This window comes from Lepidochelys olivacea, assembly GCF_965140295.1.
Source record: "Lepidochelys olivacea isolate rLepOli2 genome assembly, chromosome: 4".
Taxonomy (NCBI): Eukaryota; Metazoa; Chordata; order Testudines; family Cheloniidae; genus Lepidochelys; species Lepidochelys olivacea.
In genome coordinates this window covers 106,569,650-106,584,103 of record NC_140414.1, presented here as the reverse complement: position 1 = coordinate 106,584,103, position 14,454 = coordinate 106,569,650, and the positions used below count along the sequence as shown (strand labels likewise).

Here is a 14,454-nt window from a genome sequence, read left to right as displayed (position 1 = left end):
AGGCTTAGGGACACGCAGAGCATGGGGTCGCATCCCTGACCACGTTGACTAATAGCCATTGATGGACCTATCCTCTGCGAACCTATCTAAATATTTTTTCAAACCCCTTATACTTTCAGCCTTCACAACATCCCCTGGCAATGAGTTCCAAAGGTTGATCTTGCATTTTTTGTAGGAGTACTTCCTTTTCTTTATTTTAAACCTGCTTTTATTTTATTGGGTGACCCCTAATTCCTGTGTTATGTAAAGCGGTGAACAACACTTATTCACTTTTTCCATACCAGTCATGACTTTATAGACCTCTATCATATCTCCCTAGTCATCTCTTTTCCAAGCTGAACAGTCATTTTAATCTCTCCTCATATGGAAGCCATTCCATATCCCTAATCATTTTTGTTGCCTTTCTCTGTACCTTTTGCATTTCAAATATGTCTTTTTTGAGATGGGGCAACCAGAACTCCAAGCACTGTTTTAGGTATGGGCAGACCATGAATTTATATTGTGGCATAATGATATTTACTGTCTTGTTATCTGTCCCTTTCCTAATGGCTCCTAATATTGTTAACTTTTTTGACTGCTGCTACACACTGAGGGTATATCTACACTACCTGCGAGATCGGCGGGCAGCGATTGATCCAGCGGGGATCAATTTATCGCATCTAGTCTAGACGCAATAAATCGACCCCCGAGTGCTCTCCCATTGACTCCTGTACTCCACCGCTGCGAGAGGCGCAGGCGGAGTCGACGGCGGACTGGCAGCAATTGATTTATAACGGTGAATACACCACGATAAGTCGATCTAAGTACGTTGACTTCAGCTACGTTATTCACGCAGCTGAAGTTGCATAACTTAGATCGATTCCCCTCCCTCGACCCCCCTCCCCCCAAGTGTAGACCAGGGCTGAGTGGATGTTTTCAGAGAAATAACCACAATGACTCCAAGATCTCTTTCTTGAGTGGTAACAACTAATTTGGACCCCATAATTTTGTATTGTGACAAAAGTTCCTCCTCTACCTTGGTGTGTCCTGTGCTTATTGGCGGATTTGCTCACCTCAGAGATTCACGGCAGCCCTCAGTTTGGCCAATTTCAATTTCCTCTGGTGGAACCCACAGTCCAGGTCAACTCCTCCTGTGTCTAATCAGGAGTTGGGAGATTTGGGGGGAACCCGGGCCCGTCCCCTACTCTGGGTTCCAGCCCAGGGCCCTGTGGATTGCAGCTGTCTAGAGTGCCTCCTGTAACAGCTGTGTGACAGCTACAACTCCCTGGGCTACTTCCTCATGGCCTCCTCGCAACACCTTCTGTATCCTCACCACAGGACCTTCCTCCTGCTGTCTGATAATGCTTGTACTCCTCAGTCCTCCAGCAGCATATCCTCTCACTTGCAGCTGCTTACGCGCCTCTCCCTAACTGAAGTGAGGTCCTTTTTAAACCCAGGTGCCCCGATTAGCCAGCCTGTCCTAACTGATTCTAGCAGCTTCTTCTTAATTGGCCCCAGGTGTCCTAATTAGCCTGCCTGCCTGAACTGGTTCCAGCAGGTTCCTGCTTGTTCTAGAACTGCCCGTTACCTTACCCAGGGAAAAGGGATCTACTTAATCTGGGACTAATATATCTGCCTTCTATCACTCTTCTGTAGCCATCTAGGCTGACCCTATCATAGTATGTATAGTTGGGATTATGTTTTCCAATGTGCATTATTTTGCATTTATTAACACTGAATTTCATCTTCTATTTTGTTACCCACTTTTGTAAGACCTCTTTGTAGTTCTTCACAGTCTGCTTTGGACTTAACTATCTTTAGTAAATTTGTAACATCTACAAACTTTGCCACCTCACTGTTTACCCCTTCTTCTAAATCATTTATGAATAAGTTGAACGGGGCTGGTCCCAGAACAGGTCCCTGGAGGACACGGCTATTTACTTTTATTCATTCTGAAAACTGACTATTTATTCCTAACCTCTTTCCTGTCTTTTAACCAGTTACTAATCCATGCGGGGACCTTCCCTCTTATCCCATGACTACTTAGCTTGCTTAAGAGCATTTGTCAAAGGCTTTCTCAAAGTTCAAATACACGTGGGGTCCCTTCCTCCTTTTCACTGTGGGCTGGAGCCTAAGTTAAGCCTCGGAAATAAGCAAAGGGTTTGCTCAGGTAACATAATTTAAAACTTAACACCATTCAGCTTTATTACTATGACTAGAAATATCAAGATTAATAAAACTCTGCCTTTATGGTTAAATTTGTCAGCAAACTTTTAGACTGTCACATTATGAATCATTTTTATGTACTAAACCTCCTGTGCTATGACAGCACAAGTATATTTTAAGTGTAATTTAAGGCACAAAGATTCATAAGTAATTATGCAAGTGGTTAAACACACCCCCTCTCCTTTCTTTGCCAGCATTTCTTGTTCATTTAAATGGTTTATGTTTCCATATGTGATGAAATTCTGGTCCACCAAAGTCAATGGCAAAACTCCTATTGACTTCACTGGAGCCAAGATTTTGCCCAAGGTATTTTTGTTACTTCCCCCAACTGTATTTTTTTTAAAAGAGGAGGCAGGAATCTGCCACCTTGATTCATTCACTGATGCAAAGAATTTTTAAGTGTTTTGTTCACTTTCAAGGTTCTATGGTTCTGTAACAAACTATTCTCATCTTGTCTCATTCCCGTTAGCTGCTTATTGATATTTTGGATTGTGCAGTTTTTCTCTAAACGACTTATGAAGGAATACCAAAGATGACAATATATCAAAATATAGATTTATCATGCCTAGAAGCTCCTGGAACTCAATTTAGCAAATTGTACACTACAAAAACATGACCACAAGCTCATGGACATAGTAGGAAATTCTGGAGGCTTTGCTATTTCACCACCACCACACATTTGGTCAATACTAACTTCTAACATCTTCTGTGTGTTGAAGCAACTGTGAATTTAATATTGAGGAATTACATATAGATGTACTAAGGGGTTAATCTGCTGTCTTCATATATCAAAGCTGAATAGAAACCATACTAAAGTAGTATTTTTAACTCTTCAAAATCATGCCACAATAAATTGCTTATCGCTACCAGATAAATATCTGGCAGGCATGCTGAAAACCTGGAGATTTATGGAGTAATATCCTATGAAACCATTACTATGCCAAAGCTCTTATATCCATATGGCTTTTAATGGTTCAGATAATGTGAACACTATGCATTTAAATTTAGGGTGGCAGACTTAAGTGGAGAAAAATTCAACATATTAATGCTCACCATAAAAAATCAGCGGATGCTCCTGCTGGAATTACTTCCAAATAGTTCAGAATTTCCATTAAACTATCAAAGCAGTTCAGGGAAAACTTGTCTCTGCTTGACAGAAATATTATAATGAAAGCAATAATAAAATCTGATTTAGAGCTAGAAGCTTTTCCAAGCACTGATATCTCTGAAATTATATGTATGGTATGCATTAATCTGTTGGACTATGGTTTGAATAGCATACCCACTGGGTCCCTAGTTGGGCTGTGTTTTATATCACCGAACCTTTCAATATGTTTCTTTCAAAAAACGTCTCCGGGAAAGGTGTTAGTTTTCCATCTGTGTTGCCATATTCAGTTATGATGTGCAATACATTTTAGGACATTAAAACAGTGCTTGTGAGAGAATTAAAATACTGGAGACACAGATGAGTTTCCTAGAGTAAGACAATAATTTACTTGGGACATAGATGTAACAGGTATTTATGCTATTGGAGGTTTGCTATAAATGACAATCAAATCATTCAAAAATGCAACTTCGCAACTGTTCTCTCCTCCTCTCCCCCTTCCTGGCAGCAAGCAAGCAAGCAAGCAAGAAAGAAAGAGAAGAAAACAAACCCATCTTCTGCCATCACCAGATGTTCAAAGGGGCCACTAGTCCAAATATCATTGTCTTCAGTACTTACCTGCACATCATTCACTCCCTCAATAGCATATAATTATCAACAGTCCCATCATCAGATGAGGGTTCTTTCCCCTAAATTTGAAAATGTCTTTAGAGTGGCGTCCATATCAGACTTCCAACACAATGCTGTTTTCCTAAGGTCTGAACCTTGCATGAAGAAAACAGTTTCATTTTCACACCCCTTATCACTATCTTGTCAGTTTTGTTTTCATCACACTTGCTTTCCTTCAGATATCTTGCTGGCAGGAAATTGCTAATGGCTTGGGCAAGCCATCCTTCACTTAGTTTTATCCAACTAAACTATAGCTAAGGAATGTGCAAGCTTTTCATCTTAATTCTATGAAGGTTTCATATCAGTCAAGAAGTAGCTTTGACCAGTTATTGAGCAAACTTGTCCTTGTTTGTACAAGGAAAACTGCACAGTTTAGAAATCAGAACTACAAAATTCTACTTTGAAATAGACATTGCTTCACTAACATTCCCTTGCAACTAGTATCAAAAAGTCCTTTTTCTACCAGTATGTTACTGATTAAAGTCATGCATTAAATTAAGAATAAAAAGGATGAACCACACATACCTACTCTTACTTCTAAATTGATTTAAATAAAGAACCTGGGATATAATAGTCAAGTAAAGACAGAAGCAGTGTGAAATTTTTAGAAGGGTTCTCATTCTTTTTGTCTACTTGGGAAAGGAAACTAGGGCTTTCTGACAAGGCCTCAATATGAGTGATGGAATAATCTCTCAATATGAAAATTTTACTTACTTAAAATGAACTGTTAGCATTTTCTGACACAAACTTAAAATTTACTTAATAAACAAAGCAATTTTTTTCTTCTAAAAGGCCACAATTTACTTAGAAACCACAACTGCGAAAACATGACAGATAAACAAGAATCCTAAAACCCAATCAGCCTAAAAATCAGACCACATCTACTAGTTTTAAAATTGATAATATACAAATGAACACGTTACCTTCCTTTTTCAACAAGCAGCAGGACATCTATTTTTTCTCCATTTTGAATCAGACTGCTGATTGCTGAAAACAAAACATAATGACATTTTCCTCTTGGAAATATATGTAACAGATTTTAAATGACCAAAGGAACATGAAGCTCATCAAAATGTTTTAAATTTAGCATGCATTTTGAAAAAGTGACTATATGACAAATTGTCAAAGCATAAAACCATAAACTACAATAGATCACAAAAGTATATCAAGAAAAACAACTTGGATAATAACCAAGTAAAAATAAGCAGATTTTTAATGTAAAGTGCACCTCACTGTTTTGCTGTATCAAATTAACCTTAACCTGGAAAAAAAGCATGTTACAGTACTGTAAAGGCGCAGAAGCAAACTGGATTCAGCTTGCTTGTATTCCAACGACTGTGAATATTTACAATGTCATATTATGGAGAAAACTCATTAGCGTAGCGTGAAGACCATTTTCGCTCTTGATTATGTTGATTTATATTGGGTGTGTCTATATAGGTATACATAAGTACACATACATACATAGTTACCCTCCTATATAAAAGTCTACATATCGATTATATGTAACATACGCCACTATATTTTTATAAGCAGTATTATCTAATCAGTAAAAGGTCTGCTACACACAAAAATGCTTCAACTGAGTTTTACCTACCTACAAACTGGGCTCTTTGAATAGGTAATCTCTTTCTAAGAGTCTATGGAGTATCTTCATGTTGCCATCTACTCAAGAGACGGCAAAATCTTGAATTTCAATCAAGTTCAGTAAGCGTATCCTGGTGCATGTATCAAATGCCAGTAGCTTCCATTTTTGTGTCACATATACACAATACCTCATTTAAATTCACAGGTTTCAGAGTAGCAGCCGTGATAGTCTGTATTTGCAAAAAGAAAAGGAGTATTTGTGGTACCTTAGAGACTAACAAATTTATTTGAGCATAAGCTTTCGTGAGCTACAGCTCACTACATCGGATGCTATTGCTCACGAAAGCTTATGCTCAAATAAATTTGTTAGTCTCTAAGGTGCCACAAGTACTCCTTTTCTTTTTATTTAAATTCACAGTTGCTTGAACACACAGAAGATGGGAGAAAAAGTAGCAAGTGACTCTGAAGAATTATTATTTTGTAAACTTCAGTTACCAGTATATAATTCAATTTCCTCATTAGTGGGAAAGACCCTTACTTTCTGGCAATTGAAAAGTTAGAATCTAAGGAGGATGGACAGTCTGGGACCCTAGGAATTCAGAAGCAATTATATCACTAGTATTACAAGACATCCATTCCATCATCAGAATCAAAGCAATACTACTTGCAGAATGACCAATATTCAAAAATTAGGCCTCCATGCATCCTTGCACAGACAAATGCATAGCCAAAAAACCCTGAAATTCTGAATTCTCATAACTAACTAATCCCCAGTGCAATTGTTTCAGATTTTGGTGTCCACAGACCTGGCAACTGTAAGTCAAGCCCAGAAAGTATTCCAAAGATTAAACGTGAGCCAGACGTATGTGAATTCATGAAGAAATAGGTGCTTTTCACGGTACTGATGCGGGAAATTAAAGGAGGTCAAGAGATCTGCTGGCTTTTAAGTTGCTTTGAAGTGCAAAACAGTCTCAGATATAACAGCTGTGCAGTTGGATAGAGCTACAAATAGATACAATAGCAGCATGTATGAAGAACTACATAGAAAGAGATAATAAAATTTATGAAGAGCATAATTTCTAACCTTTTCTTCCCCCTGCTCTATATTCCATACTACCCTGCTCTGTATAATTATATTATAAAACTAAAGATGACTCCAAAATCTAATTACTCTATTCTGGAGCACAATGTAACATACTATAGAATGTATTAAATAAATATACTCCTATCTTCCTCGCATCATGAAATTGAGCAAGGAAAATTTGATACCAAAAGTAACAGAAGAGTGAAAAACACTAGATAGCGAAATAGTTTTCTAAAAGGATTATTTTTTTCCAGTAAATTTGCATACTTCAAAACTAGACCAGTCATTCATCTCAAGAATACATGTTGAATGTTTCTGCACTGACAGGAATAAAAGACAACAGACCCAATAGGTCATATATTATTCTATGATCCTGCACACTTGTAAGAATGATACTACTATAACTAGACCAGACTTGGTTTACTAACTATGATGCTGTGAAAGTGGCTTTAAACTGGGCAACCAATGGAAAAAGAGAAACAGATGTAGATACAGAGTATGAGAGTGGATGGGGATGGCATTTGGTGCATGCAATGGGATGTGTGCACTGAATTCCTTGACACTCATGATTTTAATGTTATACAGATATTCCCAAAAGCGGAGATTAGAATAAGTTTCTTAGAACACACACTAATACATTTCATATATTCTCTGAAATCTTACTTAGCTCCTGCAGTCTCCTTAGATGTATTGAATCCGCTTGAGCATTCTCCATTTCAAGACAAAAATGTAGACTTGACTTATCTATAGCAAACCAGCCTTTTCTCCACTGATCAAGATTATGGCAATCTTTGTAGTACAGCTGGCCAATCAGATCATAGTCTCTCTTTAACAAACATTCAGCCACAAAGGGGACAAAATGCTGCCAAGAAAAATGAGAAAAAATAAGCCACTCCAAATACCAAAGATATACGTACATAAAGTAATAATGCCTATGTATTAAGTGGGGATGAGGTGACAATATAGATAGATATTGCACCCCTTAATAAGGATAAAAAATAAATACATAAATTAAATCCTAAAACCAAATGTAAAATGAGGAATAGTAAATTTTTACAATTCTGATCTCCTTAAGCTTGCAAAGTCAATGATCTATTTTTATTATAAGTAATGTAACCCTTACGTACCTTGTTTTATTTCAGTAGAAAATTTGCGGAAAGCATAATTGTAGCCATACACTGCTCAATTGATGTAAGCTCCTATTGCGTGCATCAGGATCTATTGATACTAACCCTACTGAGACACGAGCACATCTACAACCATATTCTTAAGGGCAGTGTTAGAATGTTGCGTACCAATTCTCCTTGTCTTTCATTGCATTACCTCAATACACACGTACAGTACAACAGATACTTTCTTCTGCTGTACAAAAAGCCTTTGCACACCAGACAGATCAGTATTAGTCAACTTGCATTAAAGAATGGTTTCCCAGACAATTCTAAGCTAACAATGCCACTTTATATCCCATGTAAAGGCTCTTGGCCTGACTTGAACAGATAATTATCAGCATTACCTTGGCTATTGCCCAGGTCCATTTCCTCTGTGAATGTGCAGTTTCCGCTCCAAATAGAAAAACACGTTCTGACAGTAAGTAGATTTCAAAGGTAAAAATGGCCCTAAAGCAAGCAAGAGAATAAAAAAGGCAATTGTATTTAGGCTTCATAATATGAAATAGTCAAGAGCTCAATTTTTCTCTCTCTCTCTCATGCTCTCCTTATCTCATTCCTATGGAAAATCCATCTGCATTTTTCTTCTAATGTTACATATATAAAGTAGCTACTACCATAAAACAGCTTATATTATGCAGTCATAGCAGGATAGTTACAGTACCTTTGACGTCTATACATTTTGTGAGGGCATTGCATATTGGGCTTTGCATTAAGTTGAAATGAAAATTTCATTGGAAGACTATTACTTGAATTTGCAATTCTATGTAATTTCAGGACAAATATTGTTGAAATACATTCAAAACATATTATGCTTGTTGAATATAAATGGACTATTTACCCACTAAAAGGATGTTGCAAATGATTAAATATTAATACATAAATAATATTAAAACGTACCTAATATTTTAAAGGTTGGCGAATCAAAATTCACATTTTGCTAATTGCAACATAAAAATAATGATGCTGCCATTATCAAAGAAAATCAGCCTGAATTTCTAGCCAAATTTATCAAATGATGACTTGATCCTTCCTATATGAATTAGTACAATGTTAATGAGTTATGATATCCGCTCTTTGACCTCTCCCCCTAGTCCAACACATTTGGGTTGTGACTCTTCTTCAAATACCGGAGGCAGTTCAGATTTGACTACAAGCTCTGCGGATTCCTCATGCTCCTTCACCCTCATTCCAAGCGAGCACTTCCAAAGTTATATGGAAATTCTTATTATTAATAGGCTATGCATCTCAATAGTAACAGCTTATACTACTCCATTAAGAAAAGACATGAAATTCAAGAGGCCATCATATAGTCACCCAACAAACTTCTCACGTGGGCTGGACTGGAGGAAATATTCCCAGAAAGGAAATGAGGCAAGGAGTTTTTAACTCTAGACCTTTCACCCAGGCAGATACAATTGGGATGTAGCAAGCAGTAAGGTAGAATTAATTAGGGAGAGATTAGTAGACACATTATTTATTTATTTCGGGCCCCGTAGAGACAAAAAATGCTTCTGCAAAGAAACAAAGGCCAAGCCTGTAGCAGTTCATGAATGTGTTCATGGGTCAGCTTTATACATTTCCTTTGTGGGTGTTGATGTCCTTTCTTCCCAGGATACTGTCCTGAAACTTGCTGAATGGATTTTTATTCTTTTTGGAATCAGTGTCTCTGTGGCTTCATGTAATACAATACTACTGGCATCTCCTCTGGAGGTTTTGGATGCAAATACATAAAGATATTGTGAGGGAGTTTTTCTTGCTTTGTAAAGTTACCCTTTAACTTCTCTTCAGACATCTAAGGTGAAATTCTAGCACCACTGAAATCCACAGGTGTTAAGCCATTGACTTCAATGAAGCCAAGATTTCACTATATTGCATGACGTGGTTTTTTTTCCTGTGTGTTAAGGCTTTGGGCAAAATGAAGGAAGAATGATTTCCTGAAGTCTAGGGAAGGAAAAGTTAAACCTCTGTTGTGAAAGACTCTGGAGTACAATGGACTACCTTTTCTATCTCTGCCAGTCAAAAAGCAGGAAAAAAAAAATGTCAAACTGTTGTTACCCCCTCCCCACACTTTCAAATGATTTCAACCAGTTCTATGTCAATCTAGATCCATGCATGCATGTGCTTTCTATGTCAATCTAGATCCATCACCGTGCTTTCTGAAAATCTCAAAAACAGAGACAGGGCAGAAATATCATCCTTATTCACTAGGATGGGAACCGAATTGCACAAGATGTCTGTGATAGAGCTGGGAAGTGAATATATATTCCCCAAATCCAAGTTTAGAGCCTAAACCATGTGACCATTCTTGTCCTCACAGAACATGAATAATAAATAATAATAAGAATCATAAAAATGTAGGGGTGGAAGGGACCTCAAAGGGCTCATTTAGTCTATCCATTATGCTAACATACAGGTCTTGTCAAGCCCTTTCCATCTGTAGATCTCAAAGTGTTTTATAACAGAGTTCAGCATCATTAGCTTCATTTTACAGACGAAGAAACTGAAGCACAGGGAAGGGAAGTGACTTGCCTAAGGTCACCCAGCAGACCAGTGGCAGAGCCAGGAATAGAGCCTACATCTCTCGAGTCCAAGTCCACGGCTCTATCCACTAGACAACAGAGTCTCCCAATAAAAGTCACATTTTCTAAGACAGAGATTCTGAAGACACTTTTTGCAGATGCATTTGTGACCAGGAAGCAGGGCTTTAGGAAAAGGAATTAAGGGAGTTATATATGACATTGATTTGAATGGATGGCTAACATCAACTTGTAGCACTGTGAGTAGATCCAAAATAGGGAAGTTAGGCCTGATTGTTCATTTGAATATATGTTTCCTTAAGAAAACCCAATACCGTAGAAACATATACCAGAGATTTAGATGAGCCCGCATTCATGATGGTATTTGACACAGAGATGTGTCGATATGTAGTTTTAACCGTGTAAGAAATCCAGAAGATCAAGAATGTCTGGCTTTCTAGGCTGTTGTCAATCTGCGTTGACACCTGAAGATGTGTGTCCAGACTCTTGCATAAATCAAAACAGTGGAAGTCTTGTGTGTGGCTAGGACAGTATCTGTTATACTGGAAAGTACATTCTGTTTGGAAATTACTTAGCTCTTCAATAGTCATGCTGTGAGGTTCAGTTCAGAAGAAGTGAGCCCTGGGTTGGAAGATACATGATCAAATCCTAGAGACTGTTGGATATCTCTGAACTGTCTCCTTTATTTGCAGGAAGAGAGGCACAAGCCAAATGTTTTGGCCTGGGGGAGAAGTCAGTATCCAAAATGAATGTTCGAATTTATCATAATTTAGCAATTGGTATATTAAGGATAAATTCCTTTTACAGAAAATGTGGACTTCCTTACATTTTTATTGACTAATAAAAAAAATTGCCAAAGACTACTTAGTTATTTCTTGTCACCCACATAAAACAGCTCGGCTCTTTTGTAAGAGTCCAGGAACATGTGAAGCAGTAGGGAACATGTAGTCACTTCTTAGGACAAAGGCTAGAAAATGTCTTAGTTTATTTTGAATGACTAATTTTGGAACCTACCCTATATTTAAAAAGGAGTCTTCTTTATGCACCACAAGACAGATAACTTCACTGATGTCAATCATACCACTAGGAGTGGTTGTTTTATCATTTTCGTAGTAACTCAAGAAGCCACTTTCCAAAGTACACCACCTTTTATTGCAGTCTGTGAGTAAAAAGATATTCAGTTTGTCACAGTATACTACAGTCATTAGTATTATGTAAGATACGCAGCTATGGGAACGGACTTCTCCCACTGACTTCAAGGGGGCTGGGATTTCACTCGTAGCACTTCTACAGTAATACCTATTAAATCCTAAAGAAAGATAGATTATTAACGTATAGTATTTCAACCAGATATTTGTGAACATAATACACTCATTTTAAATTTTATAAGTATTAGAAATAGAGATACCAAGTTGCTTTACAGGTTTCCCTTTGCTGGTTTACACAGCTTGATGGGAGGTAGAAAATTTAGTGCTGAATTTGGTTTGTTCAGTGTTACAGAACCACAAGATACAGAATTAAAAAAACCTCCAAAGTTAGAAACATTGAAAGTTGCAGGAACAATGTATCTTGACAACAGTTGATTGCAAAATGAACAGCTGAATCATAACACACAACAGAGAAAATGTGCTGCTATTTTTTTCATGAACACTGGAAATAGAGGCCAACAGAGTCAATCCATTTTCCACTGTAAGGTGATGCTACAGTGCCCACTCAATGTCATAAGGCTAAGGAAAACAATCTAAACCTTTCAAAGATTCGAGGAAAAACATGAAAGGTCGTACTGTCCAGAACTTATATGCGTTGCAGACTACAGAACACAACAGGAAAAACAGTGTCAAAAGTTTTATTCTTTTAAGTGATCTAGAAAAGAGGGAAAAATTGCTCCCAGAAGACTAGCAACTCACGCTGTCAAATCAGAGAACATCCAAAGGATTGTTTCATTAATCTAATACAATTTTTAGTTTGGCTGGTGTTTTAGGAGGACAGGATTCTCCATGCGCTCACAACAATGAATCTCCATGGAATTCAATGGAGTTATTTATAGTAGGGTATATTATATATACACTGTAACTATGCTGGTGTCTAGAAGACCTCATGTTCAACAGTTCTTTAATAAGTCAATATTGAGATCATCTCAAGCGTCACATACAAACGTTTATGTCTTGAGGATAAATGTACTAGGAACCGTTTCTGGCTGAGGTTAGATGATATTTATGTGCATACAGTGCTATAAACATGTAGCAAACAATACATAGCATTTATAAGAGGTTGAGTTAATCCAGATTTTATCTGGAATTAATTATCAATGAGACACATCTAAGTATAGATAGGAAAAGCTACCATATACATTTATTTGTGAAAACAGATTTAAGCAACTTACAGCATTATTTGAAACATTTATTAAAATTGGATGTTTCCTACCTTTCAGAAACCTAAAAAACATACACAGTTTAAGAGATAACACATTATAAACTTTGTGTCCCTCTGTATATTTCTAGGTACATCTTAGGTTAGGAATGATTCTTAAGTTCCACTAGGAGAGTTAAGGGCACTCAGCATTGCACAGGATCAGGTCCTAAAAGATGATAAGCCATATTGCTGGATTTGCAGAACCTTCTCAGCCTTGTAATTTTGCACGGAGGCTGTAGGAAAAAAAACCCTATTCTTGGATTGTTCCATTTCATAAACTGGCTCTGCCAACAACCGTGTTTCAATTGGCTAATGAGGGTTTATGTTCAGGTAATTTTCTCCAGTGGGCACAGACATCAGAACCATACAATAGCTTTGTGTTTTAATTAATGTTTGTACAGCGGTTTGAATAGGTAAAGCAATAATTTGTTATTAGGCTCAGCGGTCCTACCCAGGACCCAATGAGAAACACTAAAATGTAGACAGAAGTAACCTCAGGATAAAAATCATCTGCAAGTGAGAGTGGAGCATATTAGCTCTTCATAGGACTGGGTTTTAAGTGCTTCGCAATGAACATATGTCCACACCACAAACTATTCCATTTAATTGGCACTAGAATAGGAATGTTCCTACAGGGCATAGCTGACATATGTATAAGATAACTGGAAAAAAAACATCACTTCACTAGCCTACAGTTTGTTTGGTTTTGCCATCCCCTGCTACCAATCCTCACTTTCTTGCACATTAACACTCAGCTAAAGTGAAAAACACAGATCAGTTCTCATAACCAGGACCTAGGAAAACATCCAGTGGCTTAAAATGCCTATTGACAAGTCTAAAGATTTTGCAACAGTCTGAAGCGCAGCGTGAGCTTAGTTTAACAACCTGGTGTATAATCTTGAATACAATCAGTTTTTAAAAAGAAATATGACCACTCATTTTTAAATGATCGCCGGTCTATGCAAAATTCCAAGTTTCAGTGTAGAGTTTAAGAGATTTTCAACTCTAATAGGAGCAGAATTTTAGCTGAATTATTATAATCTTGTTGAGAATGGCTTTAGAATGCTAAATGTTTTAGAAGACATCCATCATCCAGCTTTTCTTTCTCCCCTAAAAAAAATAAACACTATTGCACCAGAACAGTAGTAATGTTTGAGAGCTTTTCTCATTGCTTATTAACACCTGTTAACTAACAAACACTTCTCCAAACACTTCTGTTAACTAACAAACACTTCTCCAAATGCTATTCATCCCTGCTGAAGTCATTGCTAGTGCTACAATGAGAAGTCCACAAAAAGCAGGCCTACCGTCTTCTCTTGGATTGAAAACACAGTAGAAATCCACTAAATCATACTTATTTAATCCACAAATCTTCTATTTTCATGGAATGTAGATAGTCCAGTCATTAGGGCATTATCCTGGCACTTGAGACACTTGGGTTTAATTCTCTTCTCCACCACAGATTCCTGTGTGAACTTGAGCAATTCGCTTAGCCTCTCTGTGCCTCTATTTCCCATTGGTAAGTACTTTGATATTAGTGATTTAAGTAAAAGAAGGCAAACAAAATTTAAGCGTAAATAGATACTAATGCATTTTAAAAACAGTGTGTCTTACAAATTTTAAATCACTACGAATAAATAATCAAAGATCAAGCCCAAACATGTACTGTATAAATTTACAAGGGAA

General features: G+C 37.2%; 1 protein-coding gene across 1 annotated transcript in view; it reads right to left on the bottom strand.

The window, feature by feature from the left end:
• The window catches only part of ARAP2 (ArfGAP with RhoGAP domain, ankyrin repeat and PH domain 2), a 195,656-nt gene that overhangs the window by 80,516 nt on the left and 100,686 nt on the right, over nucleotides 1-14,454 (bottom strand). Inside the window, exons 16-19 of the mRNA XM_084625426.1 lie at nucleotides 11,371-11,515; nucleotides 8,164-8,266; nucleotides 7,314-7,512; nucleotides 4,903-4,966 (exon numbers count right to left, since the gene is read on the bottom strand). Coding sequence (XP_084481552.1) covers nucleotides 4,903-4,966; nucleotides 7,314-7,512; nucleotides 8,164-8,266; nucleotides 11,371-11,515 — 511 coding nt within the window. The remainder of the gene's footprint in view (nucleotides 1-4,902; nucleotides 4,967-7,313; nucleotides 7,513-8,163; nucleotides 8,267-11,370; nucleotides 11,516-14,454) is intronic.